The sequence below is a fragment of the Zosterops lateralis genome, assembly GCF_965231275.1.
Source record: "Zosterops lateralis genome assembly, chromosome: 10".
NCBI classification, from domain to species: Eukaryota; Metazoa; Chordata; class Aves; order Passeriformes; family Zosteropidae; genus Zosterops; species Zosterops lateralis.
The window spans coordinates 1,239,544-1,263,543 of NC_139770.1; the positions used below are offsets into that span (position 1 = coordinate 1,239,544).

The 24,000-nt window shown below is 49.6% G+C and overlaps 1 protein-coding gene and 1 long non-coding RNA gene across 5 annotated transcripts in view; one reads left to right on the forward strand and one right to left on the reverse strand.

The window, feature by feature from the left end:
* The first annotated feature begins 5,297 nt into the window (after positions 1–5,297).
* Positions 5,298–7,847, forward strand: LOC310913461. Its single transcript, XR_014590822.1, has 4 exons — positions 5,298–7,467; positions 7,539–7,598; positions 7,668–7,723; positions 7,771–7,847. It is a non-coding gene; the product is annotated as an uncharacterized lncRNA (long non-coding RNA).
* VEPH1 (ventricular zone expressed PH domain containing 1) overlaps positions 7,753–24,000 on the reverse strand; it is a 58,106-nt gene continuing 41,858 nt past the window's right edge. For 3 of the 4 annotated variants that reach the window (XM_083868889.1, XM_083868890.1, XM_083868892.1), the window contains 5 exons: positions 17,238–17,377; positions 15,304–15,438; positions 14,236–14,353; positions 8,859–8,995; positions 7,753–8,069 (listed from right to left, as the gene is read on the reverse strand). In XM_083868889.1, coding sequence (XP_083725015.1) covers positions 7,833–8,069; positions 8,859–8,995; positions 14,236–14,353; positions 15,304–15,438; positions 17,238–17,377 — 767 coding nt within the window. In that variant the 3' untranslated portion in view covers positions 7,753–7,832. The remainder of the gene's footprint in view (positions 8,070–8,858; positions 8,996–14,235; positions 14,354–15,303; positions 15,439–17,237; positions 17,378–24,000) is intronic. The other variant, XM_083868891.1, reaches the window with a different exon arrangement.

Sequence of the window (24,000 nt, forward strand, 5' to 3'; positions counted from 1 at the left end):
GGTTCAAAATGCGTTAATTCTGATTTTGTGGCCCTTTTGTGCCCGCAGGTATTGCCAGGAGGGCTGGAAGAAGGGAAGACCTCCTGACCCTGTTGTGCAGCAGAACAAGAGTTGTGGTGGTTCCACCCTCAAACCGTGCCAGACGTCTGCTCTGGTGTGACAGTGAGGCCCCAGAAGGGATCAGCAGAATTCAATTGTTCCCTTAAAGCCCATTTGCATACATCATCATCAAGAGAAAAGTCACAATTTACTATAATTACCATTTTTACTGCACTGGAGCTTAATAGAAAAAGCTGGATGAGTCAGGCAGCTGAAAGCAGCAGGATCTCAGCCGTGCATGGAGCAGTTCTGGCTCTCCCATGCCCACATCTCGCCAAAATAACCAATTTAGGATTTCAAACTGGTGGATTTCACAGGCTGGGGTCCCCCAATTATTGATTACCCTTCGCTCTGTGTCTGGAGCAGAGAAAAGCTGTCCCTAAAGCTCTTGGCTCTTGGGATAACACCAAAGCCCAGGTGCTGGACACTCACCTGCTTCCCTTGGCAGCCAGAGCAGCACCTGCAGGGAGGTGGGACCAGCTGGGACCTCCTGAATCCCAAAATATCTGGGTGTCAGCAGACATCCTGCTCCTGGGACTCTCCTCAAGGAGTCCAAGACCAAGCAGGCCACACCACGGCTCTTCTCCAGGTCAGCACATCCAGGAGCTCCATGGATCACAGCCAAGCATGTTGGTGTTGTTATTCCTTAAGGTGGATTTTTCCTGCTCCGCATTTTTGGCCCATGAGCCAAAAATCTCCCCACCCAGCAGTCCTGAGCCACAATCCTCTCCTTCCATCAGCAAATCCTGCTCATCCTCTCCGTGCCCACCTTATCCCTCTGCCAGCTGCACATTAGTGCCCAAACCCCTGCAGCTGTGCCTCTGACAGGCACTCTCCTCCCTGTGCCCACCTCCCCAGGAGTTCAGAAAACCTCGTTTGCTCAATGATTAATGGGAATATTCCAGGCATTTCTGGCAAAGTCCAGCTGACCACTGTGCAGGGCTGTTTCTCCCAAGCCACATTTTGGGATGCAGCGATGGCTGAGGGAGTGAGAGCTGTGTAACCTCACACATCAGCCCAAATAAAGGAGAGATGTCTCCATCACAGGCCTGTCATGGTTTAGGCTGCCCAAACAATCTGTGAGTGTTTAACAAGCTGCTGAAAACCACTGGTGGACAAAAGGCATTCCTGGCATTTTTGGGTTTCATGTCAAGCTGTGTTCCCTAACCCAAAATGTGATGATCAAAACAAGACGCTCCTCTCTGGACTTCTCCCACAATGACCAGGCCTGGTGGGAGCTGTGGCTCTACAACATCAGCAGCAGCCCAAAGGTGTTAGAGGACACTCTGCTTCCAGAATTTCCCTGCTGCTGACATTGTCCTGCTCCCTGCTGGCTGGGCAGGGGACACAGAGGGACTTCATGGAACCATCAGCCACCCCTGGAGGTGTCCAAGGCCAGGCTGGATGGGGCTTGGAGCCACCCTGGGACAGTGGAAGGTGTGGGATGGGGTGGCACAAGGTGGTCTCTAAGGTCCCCTCCAACCCAAACCATTCCAGGATTCCGTGATTCCCTGATCTGAGGCACAGCCATGGACAGCTGGAAAAACAGACTCTGCTGCTGCCTAAACACCACCTGCACTGGAGCAAAGGATCCTCACACTCGCGTCCTTCAAAGCAAAAACAACACCCCTGGCCACGAATGTTTTCCCTTGTGCTGAGGCCCCCCAGCACAGACAGGCTGAGCCCTCTGGGGCCAGATCTGTGCTGTGACACACGTGGCCTTCTCCTGTTGTTTATCCATCCCCAAGGAAAGGCTGCTCCCACCACGGGCAGCCCTGCAGCCTTTGACGGGACCGTCTGTGGTGACGCAGAATTATCCTTTACAAAAATCCCCACAAACAAAACCCTCTCACAGACGCTTCTTTTCCATGAAGAGCTGCCAGTGAAAACCAGATTTGTTTTTTTATTTTGCTCCTAACCTGAAGGCATTGGCGTTGCCTCTGTGATCCTGGATTGTCAGTGACCTTTACCCACGCTCTGGGTGGTGAAACCACATCCAAGGCAGTGGCTGAGCAATGCCAGGGGTGTCACAGAGCCCAAAGAGCCACCTGCTCTGGCACTGCCAGCAAAGACATGGCCTGGCTGGGAAGGATCCCAGCCCCAGGGATTCCAGTGTCCCCATCTGTCCCCTCTAGGACACACAGCCACCACAGGTCCACGTTGATTTTCCTGCTGAGGAGGAGCCAGAAGGGAAGGGCAGGGGTAGACATCAGGAGGCAAATCTTGGCTCTCAAACAATAGCTATTGTGTAAATGTATTTTTTACTTCTGTCATAAAAAAAAAAAAACCTGAGTGATTTCGGCGTGTCCTAAAAAGGATTAAATGCCAGGATTTTCATGGGATCATAGAAGGGTTTGGGTTGGAAGGGACCCAAAAGACCATCCTGTTCCATGGGCAGGGCCATCTCTCACTGTGCCAGGTTTGTGCAAGCCCCATCCAGGCTGGCCTTGAGCACTTCCAGAGCCGGGGAGTCGATATCCAGAGGAGATGGACACAACATTTATATTTACAGTGTCCACATCTGTAGAAGCAAATAAATGGAAAATCTTGTGATGTCCTGAGGCAGTGTGAGAGCTGTCAGGGCTGCCTGGGGCCGGGGGGATCCCCTGGAGGGGCTGGGACTGGGATCACTGGGGTGGGACAGAGACCCTGGGCTGGGGCTCTGGGGTCCCAGGTGGGGGTCTCAGGTGGGGCCAGCCAGGGACATCCATGTCCTGGCAAAACCAACTCCAGCACAAACTGCCTGGAGAGCTCCAGTTCATTTCACTGAAGCAGTCAAATGAATCAAGTCTGATTTTGCCTCTTTCTTCACCTAATTAGACAACGGGGAGATTTATGGAATAATTGAGCCAACTCAATGTAGCTGTAACTTGACATCTAATTAATCAATGTCTTGCTCCTTCACAGGTGCAGTGAAAACCCTTCCTAACTGCTGCAGGCATGTCTCTATTGTTCCTATGGAAAAAAAAGCCCAACCAAACCCCATTTCTTGTTTCCTGGAGCATGAGAAGCTTCAAGAATTCTGTTGTTGCCCCCAAACAGCAGAAGGGATGTTGCAGGGTGGTCACATCCCTTGGGATGGCCTCAGTGCAGGCTGCTGGAGGCACAGCTGGTTCCTAATGCAGCTAAAAGTTGGGGAAGCAGCTTTTCTCACCAAAATACTCCTGGCTGCCAAACTAGGTGCTGGAGGTCTGTCAGAGGGGAGGGAAGGGATTGTGTTCCTGCAGCTGGCCCAGCCTGGGGAGTGCAGGGAGCTGTAAAGGTACCACCAGGACACGCAGGGATCCAAGGAAAATCCTGGCCCCATTAGAGTTAATAGGAGTTTTGCATTTGACCTCAGCAAGGTCAAGGATTTTACCCAAGGAATATTAGTCATCAGCATCAGGATGAATTAGAGGACTTGTCAACAAGAAGCAGGCAAGGTTAGTCCCGTGGGTGGCTGAGCTTGGAGCTGGAATGGCTGGAAAAAGCATGTCCAGCTTATTCCATTTATCCCCGTGCTGCATGCGAGGCCTGTGTGCAATAGCTCAGCATTTCTCGCCTGCTCTGTTCCATTCCTGTCAGACACTTTGTTTGGGATGGAGGGGGAACTGTAGGGTAAAATTTCCTTGGAAAGCTTCCCGGAGCTGGGGTTCAGCTCTCCCAAACCAGCCCTGGGCAGGCAGTGCTGGTGCACAGTTCCGGTTTCTAGGAAATCCCAACTCCCAGTGGCAGCAGGGATCCAGCCCGGCAGGTTCCCTGTGGATTGCAGGGATTGCACACAGCTGGAAGGCAGGGCTGCTGCCACCCTGCCAGGGGACAGCTCTGCCACCCTGCCAGGGGACAGCTGATCCCACCCTGCCAGGGGACATCTGCCCCCACCCTGCCAGGGGACAGCTCTGCCACCCTGCCAGGGGACAGCTCTGCCATCCTGCCAGGGGACAGCTGCCCCCACCCTGCCAGGGGACAGCTGATCCCACCCTGCCAGGGGACAGCTCTGCCACCCTGCCAGGGGACAGCTCTGCCACCCTGCCAGGGGACATCTGCCCCCACCCTGCCAGGGGACAGCTCTGCCACTCTGCCAGGGGACAGCTCTGCCACCCTGCCAGGGGACATCTGCCCCCACCCTGCCAGGGGACAGCTCTGCCACCCTGCCAGGGGACATCTGCCCCCACCCTGCCAGGGGACAGCTGCTCCCATCCTGCCAGGGGACATCTGCTGCCACCCTGCCAGGGGACAGCTCTGCCACCCTACTAGGGGACAATGCCCCCACCCTGCCAGGGGACAGCTACTCCCATGCTCTGTCCCCTCTGCAGGAGTGGGAGGTGACAAAGCCCCGAGGTGTGAGCCAGCCCTTCCCTGCCAGAGCCCTGGGATGGTTCCCAGTTGTTCTTGGGTGTTCCTGAGGCCACACACTCACCCAGGCTTGGATCCCTGAAGGATACACGGGATGTGGCACTGGAGTCACAGGAGAAATCAGCTCTTTCAGGAAAACAGGGATTATTGTCCTTGCAGAAGCCCCTTCATGGAAGTGGGAGCCAGTATTTTGAAGGATTTGTTTCCTAGAGGAGCGATGCTGATCTGTGAAACTTGGAGGGTTTGGGAATTGCTCACATTCAGGAATGATCAGGGCTGGATTTTGGGTTGGTTTAGGTCAAACCCTAAAGCTGGGTGTGTGCCCCCAGTTATGGGAGGGACTGGGGGTGCTGGTTTGGACTGGGAGCTCTTCTCTGCAGAGTCCTGGAGCTGTGGGCTCTGAGGAGGTTTTTGCATCCAGCCTTTTTTCCAGGATGTGCCCAAAGACCCTCAGTGAATTCTCAATGCTCTCACTGCAAAAGACCAGGATGGTTCCTGCAAGGATGAGCAAACCAACAGGGAAAGTACTGCACACTCAGAGCTACCAACATGTGGATATGTAAATCCAAATGTTTTGGATATTTAAATCCAAAGTGGTTCAGATATTTAAATCCAAAACGTTTTGGATATTTAAATCCAAAACATTTTGGATGTTTAAATCCAAACCGTTCTGATACGTGTTGTTTGGAAAAGAACCAACAAAAGCTATTTATACATTTGCTTGAGAAGTTCCCTGCACTCATTCTACACTGAATTGATGCTCTCTGTGTTTCTCCTTTTCGGAGGGTGACTGGAAGAAGTTGCCAGCTGAATTTCTGTTTCATTTTCCTCCAAGTTTTAATTGAAGTCAGGAGAAGTGTGGCTGGGCTCCCTATTTTGGGGAATTCTTTCCTGGCACGGCACCCGGGGTGTCTCTGACTCCAGAGTGATGCATTCCACATTGTTCCCATCACCCTGAGGGTCAAAGGAAAGCTGTGAGTGCCTTGTGGTGGCAGCCAAGGCTGGGGACAAGGCTGGGGGCAGCAGGTGACACAGAGCTGTGCTTGTCCCACACACACATTGGTGACATCAGTGACATCTCTCAGAGGTGGCAGGACAAGCTTGGCTCCAAGGGTAGGAAACACAGAATATTTGGTCTGTCAAAGTTGTTTCTGGTGGCCAACCCACTTTTATCACTGAGCTCATCCCAGGGTGAGTGAAGTCAGCGTGAATTCCAGGAATGCAATTGGAATTACAGAATATTTGGTCAGTCAAAGTTGTTTCTGGTGGCCACCTCACTTTTATCACTGAGCTCATCCCAGGGTGGGTGAGCTCAGCGTGAATTCCAGGATGTAATTCTGGAACTCAAGGTGATAAATTCAAAGTTTTCACCTATAAATTGACTTCATTCCCCACAGACTCCCGAGGGCCTATTGAAAATTAAATGGATTTCCTCCTTTCCTCATCTCCCAGACCTCCAGTGGAAATCTCCCCTGGTGTGTCTGTCCTCAGCCTTGCCCTGCTGCAGTTCCATGGTGGGTTTCCACGTCCTCTGTGACTAAATTTACCTTTAACAAGGTTCTTCTGATCACTTTGCCACATTCCAGGACCTGACACTCATCCCCATGTTTTAGTTGATAGAAGGATTTTCAGGAATTTGAACATTTCACGTCTTTCCCAAGAGCTTTGGGAAGTCTGGAGCCAGTTTTGAGTTTTTTGGGGTTTTACTCCCCACCCTTCCCACCTGTGGCCTCACCATCTTCCTGCAAAGTCCCCAGGAGCATCACTGTCCCCTGGGGCCACCAGCATGGGAAGGGATTCAAAATTGTGGCAATGTGTGTGTTTCCACATTTCTGGCAACATTTTTTTTTTTTCCAAAGATATTTTTTGCTAGGTTGGAAAATTTCAAATTTTATTTTTACTCAGCTTTGAATGATCTCTGAGCTCATTTCTTCACTTGCAGACTCCTCATTCCTTTTTTTTTTTTTTTTTTTTTTTTTTTTACTCCTTTTCCTTTCTGTCTCTTCTACAGCATTTCCTCCACTTTGGAATAGTTTGAAAGTAACAAAGAAAAATCAAACAAACTGGGAATTTTCCAGATTTGCAGAAAGTTTGAAAAGTTACAGAATGGAGAAGAGAATAATAATAATAAAAAAATTTACATTCAATTACAAAGTAGAGCAAAAGCAGGAAAAAGAGGGAAAAATCAAACCAGTTAAATATTTAAAATTATTTTCCCGCTGTACAAAATCTTTCAAATCTCCCAATTTAAACCTGAAAGCAGCAGCACAGACACACATGAACAAAAGGAGAAAGTCCAAAGGATATCTGTATCCAAAAGGATAAAGGGTTTGTAGAGAATTCTTAAGGATAAAGCCCACCAGGATTAAATAAGGAAAATTAACTTTTTTACATCAAGTTGAGCGAGGAAAGCAGAAAGTCCTGGAATTCTCTTGGCAGTGTCAGAGACCTGGTGCCCCTCAGGCCAAGGAGTTGGGTTTCCAATCTCATTCCTTGGCTTTCAGGACATCAGGCTGAGGAAAAAAAACCTGGATTTCCCCAGGGAACGTGGCAGCTGCTGCTGCACCGGGCAGTGTCCCCATTGCTCCCACGGTGGCACCTGGAGGTGTCATTGTCCCACAGGCTCTGGGGGTGGCCTTGTGCTTGTCCCCTGGTGCCACATGGGTGTGGTTTGGTGGCCCCAGGGTCACAGGCAGGTGGTGTCCCCAGGTCTACAGGTAACTGGTGACATCAGGGTCACAGGTAGGTGGTGGCCCCAGATTTAGGTGGTGACACCAGTGTCACAGGTAGGTGGTGTCCCCAGGGTCACAGGTGCTGTCTCGAGGGTCAGGTGGTGTCCCCAGTGTCATAGGTATGTGGGTGGTGTCCCCAGTGTCGTATCCCCAATGTCACAGGTAACTGGTGTCCCCAGTGTCACAGGTATGTGCTGTCCCCAGTGTCCCAGGTATGTGGTGGCCCCAGGATCACAGGTGCTGTCCCCAGTGTCACAGGTAGGTGGGTGGTGTCCCCACTGTCGTGTCCCCAATGTCACAGGTAACTGGTGTCCCCAGTGTCCCAGGTATGTGGTGGCCCCAGGATCACAGGTGCTGTCCCCAGGGTCACAGGTAACTGGTGTCCCCAGGTTTAGCTGGTGTCCCCATGGTCACAGGTATGTGCTGTCCCCAGTGTCCCAGGTATGTGGTGGCCCCAGGATCACAGGTGCTGTCCCCAGTGTCACAGGTAGATGTCCCCAGGTTTAGGTGCTGTCCCCAGTGTCACAGGTAACTGGTGTCCCCAGTGTCACAGGTATGTGCTGTCCCCAGGGTCACAGTTAGATGTCCCCAGTGTCACAGGCAGTTGATGTCCCCTGTGTCACAGGTAACTGGTGTCCCCAGTGTCACAGTTAGATGTCCCCAGGGTCAGAGGTAGGTGGTGGCCTCGCGGCTCTGGCGCTCGCGGGCCTGGGCCACGGCCACGTTGAGGCACTGCAGCCACTCCTCGGCGTTCCTCTCGTCCTTGGCCTTGAACACGTAGCTCCTGCTCTCCGTGAAGATCTCGAAGGCCCGGGGGAGGCTCCGGTCCCGCCGCTTCTTCCCCACCACCTTCACACTCTGCACCTTGCTCAGCTCGATGGGACACTCGTCGGGGTCGTCCTTCTGGGACACAGGGGACACAGCAGAGGTCACCTCACACACACCTCAGGTGTCCCAGGCCAGCTTGGAGCAGCCTGGGGATGGTGGAAATGGGGTTGTGGGAAATGGATTTGTTCTTAAATTCTTAAAAGTTTGGTAGGAGGTTTATATGGTGTGTAAAATTTGAGATTAAAAAAAAATGGTTAGATAAAAAAACGACTCAGAAATTTTATGGAATGGGAGAGGTATTGTTGAGAGAGGAATGGAATTAGGAACAAGTTTTTTTAAATGATGGGATTGTAAATAAGACTATTTTGGACAAATAGAACTATGGGAGATGTAGTATAGTAGGATTTATGAGGGGCAATTTTATATGATTGGTTTTAAGGCATTAACAGTATTGTGGTAAAAGTTGATAAGGTCAAGAAACGTTTATAATTAGGAAATTGCTGGGTTTTGATAGTGATGGTGTGAATTATAATATTTGTAATTTTTTTACTTTTTATATGAGACTGAAAAGAGAATAAAAGTACAAATCCATTTCCCACAGAAGGTGTCCCTGCCTAGGTCTAGGTCTAGGTCTAGGTCTAGGTCTAGGTCTAGGTCTAGGTCTTGGTCTAGGTCTAGGTCTAGGTCTAGGTCTAGGTCTGTGTCTAGGTCTGTGTCTAGGTCTAGTTCTAGTCTATGTCTATGTCTTCTCTTTTAGATGATGCTTGCTGACTCACTCTGGGCCAGGTTTGTTGTTCTGCAGGGCAGAGCAGAGGGGTGGGATCCGTGGGAGTGTTTTTGGGGCCAGGGGAAGGGGGCACTCACGGATTTGCCTTTTCGGAACAGCAGCTGGTTCCCAGCCAGGGTGAAGTAACGCGTCTTCCACCTCTTGATGAACTTCCAGCGGACCTGCTTCTCCTTCAGCTTGCCCTCCATCAGGGGCTGCCCGTCCTGGTTCACGCCTGGGGAGGGCAACAGGCAGCCAGGGTCACTCCTGCCCTCCCTTTCCCCCTTTTTGTGCTGCAGGAGGGTGGTTCTGCCTTCCCCATGTTTCCAGCACTCAGCTCTCAGCTCCCACAGACAGCTCAGCCCTCAGCCATTCCTTCCTGCTGGGGAGGCCGAGCAGATGGAGCAGCTCAGACCCCTCTTCCATCTCTTTCCCTGCTCCCTCAGCCATCCCAAACTTCTCTCCACCACCACATCTCCCAGTTGTTCCTCAGCCCATCCAAATGCAATCACCATTTCTGGCCTTGGATGCTTCAGGGATCCAGGGGCAGCCACAGCTTCTCTGGCCCCTGTGCCAGGGCCTCCCCACCATCCCAGGGTGGAATTCCTTCCCTGTATCCCACCCAGCCCTGCTCTCTGGCACTTTAAAGCCCTGATATCTCCTCGGGGTTTAATTTTCCTTTCTCTTCTATCTTTACATCAATGGCTGGGACAAAAAGGACCAGATAGACCAGAGGGCAGAGTGAGGCACAGGCAGCCTGAGAAGGGACGTTTTTGGATGGGATGTTTTCCTTGGAGCCCATCCCAGCATCTGTCAGAGGGGCAGTGATCCCTGCCTGGCCCAGCCTCCAGCTCCATCCTGCACTGCTTTTCCTTCAGAGCCTTTGCTGCATCTGCAGCCCGTGAGCCCACAGGCTGCTGGGGATGGAGGTGAGCAGGGTGCCCAAGGGAGTGCCAAAGGCTTTTTGGGCACCCACCCCGTGTCTGGAAAAGGGAAAACCAGCACCAGGACGAGGCATCAGCTGGAGATAAAGGACGTGTCCTTCCCCTGGTGTTGTTTTCCTTGGCAGTGAGGCTGGCTCAGGGGGACTCCAGCAATTTCCTCAGGAAAGCCCATAAATATTCCTGTCTGTGCAAGACAGGGAGAGCTTGGAAGGAGGTGGATGAATGAAAAGGGGCTTGGCAAAGCCTCAGTGCCTGCCTGGGGGGAGCTGCAGCTGGGATTTCCATGGCAGGAGTGAGCTGTGCTCTGCAGCCCCTGCAGCCCCAATCCCACAACTTCTCTGGATGTTTTAGTGCCAGAACTGACCACAGCACCCAGCCTGGCATGGGACAGGGTGAAACTGAGGGTTCCTTTCTCCCTGGAGAAATGTTGGCACTGCAAAAAGGGGATGCATTTCCCAGGAGGCTGATTTGGGGCTCTTTAGTGGGACAGAACCACATTTTAGTATCCCCCTTACTGAAAACTCATCAATTTTGTTAAATATTATTCCCTGCCCAGCCCCTGGTTCCACAAGAACATCTTCAATCCCATTCCAGAGCAGAAGGAACATGCTCCAACCAAACCAAGAGGGGTAAAGCCCAAAAGGCTCAGGGGACCAGACGATACTGAGATGGTTCGTGGTCAGGAGCACAACACGAGAAGGGAAGTGAATGTGCAATTTTGGCCTGAAGTGATTTTTTATGGCCAAAACCTTTCAAACCCTAAGAAATGCTGATCTCTCTTTAAGGAGCCAGTGGTTTTAGGCAATGCTACCAGAGGATTTCTCCTGTGGATCCACAAAGAATCCCACGGGGAGTTCTGGTGGCAGCTGCCGGAGTGGCCGTAATGAATCCGATGCCAGCATGTCTGAGGGGCTGATTGGGAGGGAGAGATTCATGCAAGATAAGAATAAAACTCTTGCCCAATATTTTTCTAAGCCCTTCTGCTTATTTTCCTTGCGGTTGGCTTCACAGAATCCCAGAATAACTCAGCTGGAGGGGTCTCTGCTCCCACCTCCTGCTCCAAGCAGGGTCACCCGGGGGGTCACACCGGGTTCTTCATGGATTTATCCACCTGGGACTTGAAAAATCTCCACAACATCTCTGGGCAACTTGTTCCAGTGCTTGATTTCCTCAAGCTTTCACTCACAGGGAACAATTCCTGTCCAATATCCCATCTAAATCTCTCCTCTTTTCAGTTTGAAAAGGTCATAAAATATCCAGAGGTCTTGAAATATCTATCTTTCCTTAAATCATCTTAATATGGACACACTGACTCCGATTTAACCCTGAGCAGTTTTTGTTGATGTGTCTGTTGGAATTTTCTATTTCCCATCTTGCTTTTTTTGCAGAACTACAACACATCCAGCTCTGAGCAGTTTGGGCACTGAATAAAAAGTTAAAAACTCCCCCCCAAACTCTTCCAAGATGAACTCGAGACAGATAAAACCCAAAGCTTTAAATCTCGAATTTGCTGAAAACACAAAATCCTCCGCAAGAATTCATGAATGATCTCAGTGATAATAAACCCCTGTGAACTTGAAAGAATGGAATGTGTGGCAGATAAATGCAATTAGCCTCGGGGAATATGGATTCACTCTCTCCCATTAATCACCACGTTGGGTTTTGCTGAAAACCTGGAAAGGACAAATCTCTGGATGCCACTCCTTATGATACTCCTGTGAGCATTAGAGCTGAGCTCCTTCATTTCTCTGGGCAAGTTGGAACTGCAGGAAGGGGATAAATATATTCCCAAATTAATGTTGTGTAGATTTTCCCAAGGAATTGCAGTTTTCCAGAGGAATTCCTAAAGTCCCTCAGTTTTTCCTGAATCCCAAATCCTTACCCAGAGCCCCCAGGGATCCCTGCCATGGTTTTGAGAGGAATTCCCTGGTGGATCTCCAGTGGATTTGAGGAATGTTTTGTGCAAGAGCTGGTGAAGCCAAACTCTCCGTGCAGGGATGAGGCTCCCAACAGCCAGCCTGCCCTGACAGGAGGAATTTTCCCATTTTTCCAGCATTCCAGGAGTCTGGTGGCTGTGCTGGAATGGCCAAGGTTGGAACACACCATGGCAGGAGCTGCTGCTCCTCCCTCTGAGCCCTCCCTGCCTGGGAGAACACCAGCAGGATTTATGGGAATGCAGGAAAAGCCAATCCAGGATGATTTTACGGCACTTCTGGAAAAGTGTGGTTGTGCAAGACATGCTTTGGAAGCAGGAGAATTTGTGAGAAGGAGTCAAACTTTCTCTAATTGTCACCGTGGGTGCATCAACCCCTTTGCTTCAGCTTTGCTGCCTCTTTCCACACAGGATCAGCTTCCAGCTCCAAAAATCCCTCCCAGCTACAGCCAAACAGGAGTCACTGATCACAGAAACATGGAATGGTTTGGGCTGGGAAGGAATAAATGTCATCTCATCCCACCCCCTGCCATGGCAGGGACATTTTCCACCATCCCAGGCTGCTCCAAGCCCTGTCCAGGACATTTTCCACCATCCCAGGCTGCTCCAAGCCCTGTCCAGGGCATTTTCCACCATCCCAGGCTGCTCCAAGCCCTGTCCAGGGCATTTTCCACCATCCCAGGCTGCTCCAAGCCCTGTCCAGGACATTTTCCACCATCCCAGGCTGCTCCAAGCCCTGTCCAGGACATTTTCCACCATCCCAGGCTGCTCCAAGCCCTGTCCAGGACATTTTCCACCATCCCAGGCTGCTCCAAGCCCTGTCCAGGACATTTTCCACCATCCCAGGCTGCTCCAAGCCCTGTCCAGGACATTTTTCACCATCCCAGGCTGCTCCAACCTGGCCTTGGACACTTCCAGGGATCCAGGGGCAGCCACAGCTCCCCTGGGAATTCTATCCTGATTCAAGGCCAGGGTTTTAAGGCAGTGTTTGCCCAAGTCTGGAGGATAAATGGCATCTTGCAACACGGCATCCAAAAAATGCAACAAAAACCCCACATGAATCAAACCCAGCAGACAATAATAGGAAAAAAAAAAAATTTGTCTCTGAATTCCTCCTTCGACAGGAGCTCTGTTGCTAAACAGCATTGCTGAGAGGAAGGAATTGCGTTCTTGCCTCTCAAAAGCATTTCACATTTCAAAGGGTCTTTCCCTACTCTGGAATGAAAATAAAAGATGTTTCACAGCCTTTAAATTCCTTCCCAATGCGAGGAGACCTCCAAATCCTTTTTTGTGTTGGATTTTACAAACCCAGAGAGACCCTGCAGCTTCTCCCACTCTGCCACGAGCCTTCCCTGCTGCACCAACACAAAGGTGGAGTTGTCCCTCCCTGCAGATTTTTATTCCACTGAGCTCCCACTTCCACGTTCCTCTCTTCAGCTTTCACAGGACCCATTCAAGGAATTTATTTTCTTGGTTTTCTAAAGGTTTTTAGAGCTCAGAAGCAAATCACGATACTCACAAAGAGCCTCTCTCACAAAAAATTCTTTTAAACTGAGACAAAGAGAGCAATTGCTCATGAAAAGGACAATTTCAGCCAGGAGAGCAGGAGTGAGGCAAGGCTGTGCTGGTTAAATGTCTTTGGAAATTCAGACCAAAGTTACTTCATTCAGCTCTTTGACATTTTAAGCGAGAGGCTCAATTTCCTCAGCTTGACATCCCTGATGTGATGGGGAAACCACGCTGGGAGCACAGTGGAGATGAAGTTTTAACTCAGAGCAGGATTTATTTCTGGTCCTGTTGTCCCCTGGAGCTGGGGAGGGAGAGGAAGCTCAAACACCCCTGGAATGAGCAGGGGCAGCTCAGCCACTCCTGCAAGGCTTCCTAAACTGGGGCTTGGTGCAGCCTGAAGAGACACTCACTGTTAAAATAAATCTCTGAAACAGCCAATTATTCAAACATTTGGCCAAAATATTCAGAATTCCTGGCCAGGATTGGTCAGAGTTTAATGGAGTGGCAGAAAGCCTGTGAGAACAAGACATTCCTCTGCCTGTCAGGGCACTGATGGGGCCAGAAAACTCCAAAAGCAGGAAAACAAGAGATTTTACCTGGGAAAAGGCACCAGGAGATGAAACCTGGGAAAAAGGCTGGGCTTTCCTATTTTCCAATCACCCTCTTTTCCAATAAGCTGAAGTATTTACAAGACTTTGCTTTTATAAGATTTAATTACCACGTCCCTAAGGAGATGTGCACAGTGGAGTCGATGACATTAAAGCAAATAATTGTGAGAGTGAAGAAATCAGGAACCAGGTGTTGTTCCTTGTGGCACCTGGGCAGGCTCCAGAGGAGCTGGGATGTGGCCCAGGAGATGCAAAACTTTATCTGGACCTGCAGAATGTCTGCAGAGCCCTCCCACCTCCCCCAGGGCTCAGTGATGCTGCAGATTTGGGGTTTATGTCCCTCTGAGCACACACCAAATCAGCTTTGGGCTTGACTCTCTTACCACAGAGGAGTTTAATGGAGAATTTTAATTAAAATAGCCATTGGGAAGTTTGTTTTGCCCTTTCCCCACCTGCAGGGACAGGGGCAGGGCCCTGGTACCTGTTGCCCTCTCGGGGTTGTTGCACATGAAGCACTGCCAGGCTGCTGCCTCCTCACTGTAGCCAAACAAATCAAAGAATCTCACTTCCTCCAGCTGCATCTGAATGTTCTCCAGGTCCTGGGACAGGAGGAGAGAAACCAAACTCAGGAGGTGAAGGAGCCCTGATGGCTCAGGAAAGCTGAGCTGGAACAGAGACTGGACAGAGCTGGAGAATAAAGTAGAGATTTATTGAAAGGTCTTTAGGACACACCTTGGGCAGGGCAAGAGCCTGGCCAGGGCTGCACCCAAGGTGGACCCAAAATGGGCACAAAATGGACACAAAATGGACCCAAAATGGACACAAAAAGGACACAAAATGGTCACAAAATGGACAGAAAATGGACATAAAATGGTCCCAAAATAGTCACAAAATGGATCAAAATGGACACAAAATGGACACAAAATGGACACAAAATGGTCCAAAAATGATCACAAAATGGTCCCAAAATGGTCCCAAAATGGTCCCCAAGTGGTCACAAAATGGTCCCAAAATAGACCCAAAATGGTCACAAAATGGACCCAAAATGGTCACAAAATGGACCCAAAATGGTCCCAAAAAGGACACAAAATGGACATAAAATGGACACAAAATGGTCACAAAATGGACCCAAAATGGGCACAAAATGGACACAAAATGGTCACAAAATGGACCCAAAATGGGCACAAAATGGGCACAAAATGGACACAAAATGGACACAAAGTGACCGACCAGTCACAAAGTCTCACACTTTTATAAGTTTTGGTCCATTTGCATTTTGGGGTTTAATTGTCCAATCCCAGCTCCAGGCTGGGAGGTCCCATCCTTCTTGTTCCTCCCTCCAGCCCCCCTTGTTTGTGCTTTTGGGGCTGAGAGTTGTCCTTGGTGTGCAGCAGGAAAAGGGTTTGTTTTGTGTCCCTGCTGTGTGCAGAGCTGAGTGACACTGACTGTGAGCTCAGAGCTGCCCCCCTGAGCACCACAGAACCTGAAACACATCCAAGCTCAAACTTAAGGCATCACTTTTTCTGTGTGAGGAAAGGAGCCCCTTTACCTTCTGCTGAGGGAAGGTGGAGTGGATCATGGCAGTCTCAAAGCTGTGCATCCCCTTGAGCTGGGTCTTCTCCCACAGGGCCTTGAGGACCTGCACTGAGCTGCTTTGTGTGGACAGGGGTTCTGCAAACAGGCTCTGAAGAAAAACAAAGAAAATTCTCTCAGGTGGTTTTTTTTTCATCAAAAAACACCTTGTCCTCACAGTGGGGCAGCCATGAGGATAAACAGGGCTTGGTCCAGCTCCTCTGGGGGTGTTCTGATGGATCAATAGGTTCACAATTGGATACAACATCAAATATCTCATTTTCCTTTGGGGTTTGTGATGTTTATTGCACATCCCACGTCTCTGAGGTCTGTGGCTCACTAGGGATTGCCCTTCAGTGGGCAGTACATTGGTCAGTTCATTATATTTCTCTACTGAAATGTTCATTTATCACCATTTATCAGCACTGGCCTTTGTGAACCACACAGAGCCCTGGGTGAGGTGCATCCCCCTGGAAAAACCTGACATTTCCAGCCTGAGGGAGGAGATGCTTCCCACCTTGCAGGGTTTGTGTGGAGCTCCTTCAGTCCTTGAGCAGCAAGAGCAGAGTTTGTGAGAGCACTGGGACAGAGAGTGGGATGAAATAAAGGAGAGAAAACTCCCCAGGGCATTCCCAACGCAGAGTGCAGGAGTTTTCAGCACTCAACACTCCCAGGACAGGATGACACTTTGCTCTGCTGTCACCTCCAGAGCTCCCTGAGCCAAAGGACACTGAGGATCCAACCTCCCACCACCCTCAATGGTCCTGGAATTTCATCAGCACCAAGTTCTTTATTGCATCAAAATCAGTGGCACAGGAACTCTGTGGCTGAGAGAACATTTGTGCCCCTCCTGCATCTCCTCTGTGATCTCTGAATTAAAGAATGCATTTACACACAGGGGCCAAGATAAAGTGCACAAACAAATCTGAATTTTCCATACTATAACTATTTGATTTCACAATATGGGCAATGTCCTTCAAATGTGGGATTCCTGGATGGACTTTCTGTCTCCTCTCTCCGAGCAAACTCATCCAGCCTAATCCTGCTCTCCTGCACGAATAATTTCCCAATTCCTGTCCAAGAGTTTTGAAACACAGTAGAACTCTCCATTAGTATTTTTTTTTTTTTTTTAATTAACTGACCAGTGTTCTTGAAAAGGATTTATTTCTAGGAAAACACTCAGGGCAGAGCAATTCAGGCTGTTCCATCCCCAGCATCCCTCAGTGTGTCACATTTTGGATAAATCCTGGCTGTTCCCAAGGCTGCCTTAGGGTGGGATGGGCTGCAGTGAAAGGCTCTGTGGGTGTCAACAAACTGAATGTTGTATTTTACCTCAAACCCCACCTGTTTCATCTCCAAGTGTGAATGGAGGGTTTTTTCTCTTAGTTTTACACTATTTGTAACCTGTTAGGAAATTCCATAGGTGTCCAGATGCTGGGTTGTGCTTGGAAACAGCACTGAGCACAGAAAAATCACAAATTATTTACAAATTCTGCTCAGTCTGCAATAAAAACCCCAGTGGGTTCTGCCCCTCCAACCTCCTCCTGCAGCCCTGGGGTTGGTGCTGCTCCCCTAAAATCCACTGTCAACCCTTCCAAGGCACCTGGGACTTGCTGGGAGTTAAGAACAACATGGTTTGGCCCCACTTTTTTATTTTATTTTATTTTATTTTATTTTATTTTATTTTATTTATTTTTTTTTATCCCCAGGCTTTGTAATCTCCCCACCCACTTTTGAATTTGAGGTATTTAACAGAAATATAAAAAACTTACAAAGCACAAAATAACTCCAGCCCAGTCAAACGAGTTTCTGGGGGATCACAAAGGCCATAAATAAATATGAGTTAGAAACGTGTTTAATGAGTTTAAAGATGGAATATTCCTGTCCAAGTGTGGTTTGTGTGGCCCTCACCTGCTGGAACAGGAACATGATGTGGATCCAGAGGGGAGGCTGCTGGCTCAGCAGGGTGAAGCTGGATTTGCTGTACAGGCAGTAGTGACCCTTCAGGGCACAGCTGAAGGACAGCCTGGCCACACAGCTCTGACCAGTGTCTGCAGGGAGAAACAGGGAATATTCACATCAGCCACAAAGCAGGGAGAAAAGTCAGCTTTCAGAAAACTCAGGGGTTTTTTTCAGAAAACTCCCTGGGGTCCCACTCAGGATTTGGGGCACTGCTGCAGGCAGCAGGGCACTGATGTGTCTGCACCCTTAAAGAAGGAGAGAAATTCAGTATTTAGTGATTCAAATCCTGCCCTGTAACTCTTTAATGCCAAATGCAGGAGGGGCAGCCCAGCCCAGCCAGGCTCTTCATGGTCTTTGTGTTTTCTCATGAGATACCAGACCATCAGAGCCACCAAAACTGGGTATCCCTTATCCTGATTTTAAAAGTTTATTGGAAAACCCCTGCCCTGTGAGGCCCCAGCCATGTGTGGCTGACACCTGTGGGATCCCTGATGAGGGGATGGTTTTAACTGGAAATGGAGCCCTTGAGAGGCACAAATCTGCTTTTGCTGAATATTACAGACCATGGAATGGACCTTAAATCCCACCCAGTGCCACCCCAGCCATGGCAGGGACACCTCCCACTGTCCCAGGCTGCTCCAACCTGGCCTTGGGCACTGTCAGGGATCCAGGGGCAGCCACAGCAAATCTGGGAATTCCTTCCAGCTCCTCCCCATCCTCCCAGCCAGGAATTCCTTCCCAAAATCCCATCTGACCCAGGAATCCCTTCCCAAATCCCATCTGACCCAGGAATTCCTTCCCAAATCCCATCTGACCCAAGAATCCTTTCCCATTATCCCATCTGACCCAGGAATTCCCAGGAATAATATAAATATAAATATAAATATAAATATAAATATAAATATAAATATAAATAATATAATATAAATATAATCTGACCCAGGAATTCCCAGGAATTTTATCATCCCACCCATCCCTGCCCTGTGTCCATGTGAAGCCATTTCCTCAGCAAACCCAGTTTTGCCAAAGGATGATAAAATAATTTCGCCTTGCAGCCTCTGGAGGGTTTGTCCCCAGCCTCACCCACCTGGCCACTCTGCAGCATTTCTGGCAGATTCCCCCACCCCACTTTTAGATTTTCTGCCTTTTCAGTGACAATCTGACCACTGACATTAACATATCCTTTTGTGCCTCTGGTAAACTCATTCCTCACCTGTCACACTTTTACATGAAATACTGAATTTATTCAATTTCCCTCCTGTGCACTCACATCTTGGTTAGATGGAAAATGTTAATCCCAAGCATTTCAAGCCTGTCTGGTGCTGGACACACTCTGCTCTCAGCCTCTCCTGGTGAGGAGATCCACAAACCATCTCCTCTTAGTCACGTTTTCTCAGCAGTCACAACTCATTTTTCCAGTTAGGAGATTTTTCTTTGAGCTTTTGATTCTTTCCCCCTTGTCTCCCCACGGAGGCTGAGTCACATCCCTGCATGGCTGGCCCGTGAGCAACACACCCCAGCAGGGAAAGATGGGCCATAAAATCCACTTCTCTTGGATCAGTGGCGTAAAATCCACACGCTGGGATTGGTGGCTATGGGGAAAACTTGAGTTTAATGAATTAATTTAATTAATTAACCTACTAGTTCTTACCCAAACCTGCCAGTGCTCACGTTGACTCTAACAGGGGAGTTTGGGAAGCCAAAGGGGTTGATTAGAGCCCTCCTGAGTCCTGGGGCACAGGAAAGCACAGAGGACATTTCCAAGGAAGCTGCTGACAGATGCTCCTCCAACCTGCAGACCCCTCACAGATGTTAAAAAACCCTTCAGTGATGCACTCAAGCAGAAATGGGGCTTGGCCTCGGGCCACGAGTGTGAAAAATTGATGTTTCAGGATGGGAAATGACTCTTAGCTAACTAAAAATGACCCTGAACCACGGTGAGGAGGAGCAGGCAGTTTGTCCTTCCTTTTCCCTGGAGCATTACAGCTGTGCCTCTTCCAGTTATAAAAACTGGAATGACAAAAAAAAAAACCCTGGGGGCAGGAGGGGCAGGGCTGCAGACCCTGGTGAGAGCTGAGAAAAGGCCCCAGGTCTGTCTGGGAGGGACATCCCTGAGTGCTGCAGGCTGAAAAAAATGTCAAAGGATCTATGGAGGAACAGGAGCTCCAGGGAAATGCTCAGCAAGGTTTTGTTGGTGACACTGAGGGAGGTTGGGGACACCTGCCAAAATCAGCTCCAGCTCCAGAGCAGAGCATTGCTGGCTGAGCACAAAATTCCTGGAAAACTGCAGCATTCATTTGTCACTTCTCACTGCAAAAAGCTCCTTCCCAGACAATCTCCCAGCCCCTGGAATAGCTGAGCTCTTACTCAGGGCTGCTCTGCTCCGTTTGATGTGCTGAGTTTGGCTCTGCCTGACCAGCAGCCCACGTTTGCTGGGACCATCTTTCAGCAGCTTGTGATGAATTCCCAGGATCCAGCCAGGACAGGGAATAGCTGTTATTCCATTGTCAGCAGGATCAGGGAATTGTGGAGTGCCTTGGGTTGGAAAGTCTTTAAATATCATCTCATTTCACCCCCTGCATGGGCAGGGACACCTTCCACTGTCCCAGGGGCTCCAACCTGGCCTTGGGCACTTCCAGGGATCCAGGAACAGCCACAGAAAATCTGGGAATTCCATCCCATCCTTTCTCCACCCTCTCAGTCAGGAATTCCTTCCCAAAATCCCACCTGACCCTGCCCTCTGCCAGTTTAAGACCATTTTCTCCTGTTCTTTCATTATCAGCCAGGTCTGGCTTGGCAGGAGAGTCCAAGCACCACAAGAAAAGGGTTTAAAACACGAGAACAAGTGAAGAGCACCACAAGACACAAACCCCACCCCACACAGTCACCAAATGCCCCAAAAGACTGATGGAGACCCCAAAGAAATGCTCCTCCAGCCAAGGAATATTTTTTCAGCCCAGCTCCTGTTGAGTCTCTGCCTTCCAGCAAGGGAATAACCCACAGCTTGTTTCTCCTGCAGGAAACAAGGGGATGGATGTTGCAATTTTAAAGTTCACAACCGACTGGTTGTGCCTGGGGAAAAGGAACAAAATATAAGCAGAGGAATGTCAGTGGAGCTGTTAATTGTTACCTATTCCAGCCTCACTTGCTGGGCTGAACGGGGAGGGTGCAGAGTCCCTGGCTCTGGGAACAATTAATGAGTTATTTGATTTACATCAGTAATCCTTTACTATTAAATGAAATCTGTTAATAGGAGTAGAAGTATGCTCATAAATTTCCTAAATAGAGTCAAACCCACACATAAACGTGGAGCCAATGAGAAATGGATGTGACTGTTTAAATTCGGGGTTTAAGCCTTTTTCAGCTCCCTCAGTTTCCTCTGCCTGACCTCTCCAGTTTGGGTTACGAGAAGTGTGCAAACAGTAAATGCATTTATGGGAGGAGAGGGCAATTTTAAAAGCAAGCAGCTTCAAGAAACGCTGCTTTATGTTGTTTTGAACACTGCTGGCTCTGTGTGCAGGGCATAACTCAGTGCCAAGGGTTCACCTGCACTGGCAGGGCTGTGATGGGGCTGGACACCAACCGCGAGACACCCAGCACAGACTCCACATCCAAGGGGCCAATCCAGGAGCTCATAAAATCATCACAGAATCACAGACTGGGTTGGAAGGGCCTTGAAACTCATCCTGTTCTACCCCACCTTCCTTCCTCTAGACCAGGCTGCTCCAAGCTCCATCCAAAACTCTTCTGGTTGATGTCAGCACATCAGGAGTGTCCCAGCTGCCAGGTAAAGCCCAGCCTGTCTCCAGGGCTGCTCCAAACCCCATCAAAAGTCCTGTGGTTGATGCCAGCACACCCAGAAGGGTCCCAGCTGCTCCCAGGGCAGGGGTGAAGCTCCCAGGACCTGTCACAGGTGTGTGAGAGCAGCCAGGGAAGAGCATTCCCAACACTCTGCCTGTGGCTCTGGGAATTTCTCCAGCAGGAGCAGCACCATGAGCCATCCTGGGTGGTGGCACTGCTGTCCCCACTGTCCCCCTCACCTTTGGGAATCCAGCTCCTGTTTGCTGCTCCCTGGGAAGGCTCTCCTGAGCCCCCCCAGCCCTGATCCCACTGCAGGACCCGAGGCCCATCTGTTCCCAATCAGGCTCTGGCTGATGGAATGCTGGAATTTATCAGGCCAGAGCAGGGGTGAGCACTGCAGGGGAGCAATGAGCTTTTCCATCCACGCCGTCATCTGGTCCCCATTAGCCCTGAGTTCCACATAAAACATAATAACAACCACATTGGGAATGCCAGCACGCTGCAACCTGCTCCCCCTGCTGCCTCCTGCCCTGCCAGCAATCCCAGGGAATGTTCTCTGCATGGATTTCCTCCTGCATGGCACCCAGGAGCCAGCAGTGACTGCTGCAAAATGAGATTTTTTCATTGGAAGTCACTGGATGTGGAGGGGGAAATGACTCCGTGGTCTCCCAGGGCTCTGTCCTTCCCAAAATGAGGCTGGAGATGGCAAATCCTTCAGCATCCTTGGCACACAGATATTACCAAATGCTTTCTTTCCAGCAGCTCACTTGACATTCAAAGCTCTGAGCTCTGGGCATTCACAGTGGCTTTTTAATCCAAATTACCAGAAAAATTTTGAGAACTACAGCAGGAAACAAGGGCCTGTTCTTGTTATAACCAAACCCAGCAGCTTTGCTGGCTGCTAATAACTGCACCCAGGCACTCCCAAAATCAGGATTCCCATGGCCATGGGTCTGAGGCACACGTCTGGCAGGGGTGGGGAACAAGGAGAGCAGATCACAAATCCTGCAGCGTGCAGGGCTCAGGGTGGGGGGTCTGCAGGGGCTCCAGAGCTTCTTTCTGTGCAGGAAAAACTGAGGGGGCTGTGCCAGGAGGAACTGAGTGGACTCGACCCCAGCTGGATGGTGTGACTGTCCCCAAACCAGTAACACAATGAAACCAACAACCTCAGAGTCACCCTGGGCTGCACAGCTGGATGGTGTGGCTGTCCCCAAACCAATGACACCAATAACCACAGAGTCACCCTGAGCTGCACAGCTGGATGGTGTGACTGTCCCCAAACCAATGACACTAATAACTACAGAATTACCCTGAACTGCACATCTGGATGGTGTGGCTGTCCCCAAACCAATGACACAACGACACCATCAACCCCAAAGTCACTCTGAGCTGCACAGCTGGATGGTTTGGTGTCCCTAAACCCATGACACAATGACACCAATAACCACAGAATCACCCTGAGCAGCACAGCTGGATGATGTGGCTGTCCCCAAAGCAGCCACAAAGACACCAATAACCACAAAGTCACCCCAGATCCTGCAGTGGGCTGGGTTGGAAGGGCCTGGGCAGCTGCCCTCAGCAACATCCTGGAGGTACCAGGAGAATTCAGGGTCCCAGCCCATCCCATAAAATATGAGCTGAGGAAAAAACTCTGCTGAAGTCCATGGAAACTGAAGAGCCTGACAAATATGACAGCTTGTTGTTTTTCTCGTTTTGAGGAAAAGATCCCCAGGATAAAGAGGCTTTAAGTGATGAACATGACATTAAAAAATGCCTCAAATTGCTTCAGGTATGTCAGGGATGTGGGTCAGGGCACAAGGCTTCAAACTAAGCAGGAATTGAGGCAATAAATGGATTTTTTTGTGGGTTTGAGTTCCTTCTTTCTGCTCCACCTCAAATCTCCTGCCTGACTGCAGTGTTATTCCAAAAAATAAAAATTCCCTCATGCACATGAGTCTGGTGTTGCAGCTTGTCTGCTCTGTGCAACACCCCCAGCTTAGCCTTTTCCTTTAGGATAAAACCTTCTGGCCAAGAGCCCAGTGCTCACACTGCTCCTGCTGCAGGATCATCACCCAATTCTCAGCTCTCCCCTGCCCAAAGCACAGCCACAGCCAAAAACAGTAAATATGAAACAACAGGCCTGACATGGCGATTTTTCAAGGCATCTTCAAAATGTCACAGACAGTTCATGGGTCCACCCTGACACTTCTTAACCTGCAGCCCTTCCCAGCTGTAAAATCTGACACTCCAGTTAATATTGCATCCATTTGGACACAGAATATAAATTGAATGAGCTTAGAAGTCAACAAGGAGCCTGCAAATCACACCCTGTAAAGCAAAAATACTCTGTGAGGGGTAAGACCTACACAGCAAACATCTGACTGGAGAGCAAAAAAAAAGCCAATTTGCAAATCACAGACGATTTAACAGAGCAGAAGTGCCAATTTTGTGTGTTTTGAACTTGCCTCTGACAACTTCATTGCGTGTTCTCCAGCACCTGGATCAGGGCAGACACTCAGTTAATCCTCCCAGTCACTCCTGATATTGCAAATCTCTTTTCCAGGTTGCAGAGTCCATTTATCTCCATGTGGAGTTCTCTGATATTTTCCTCACACTCCTGCAGCCACTCTTAGCCTTAAAATTGAGGCTCTAATCAATGCAGGAAATCTCAGAATGGCTTGGGTTGGAAGGGACCTTACAGCACCTCCAGTTCCTGGGCAGAAACACCTTCCCCTGTGTGTCATTAGTGTCCAGATCTGAGGGGTCCTACAGGAAATTTGGGATGTTCCCAAGGTTCTGTCCCCACCAGCACATTCCCTATTGGAGCAGGGCAGACACTCAGTTAATCCTCCCAGTCACTCCTGATATTGCAAATCTCTTTTCCAGGCTGCAGAGTCCATTTATCTCCACA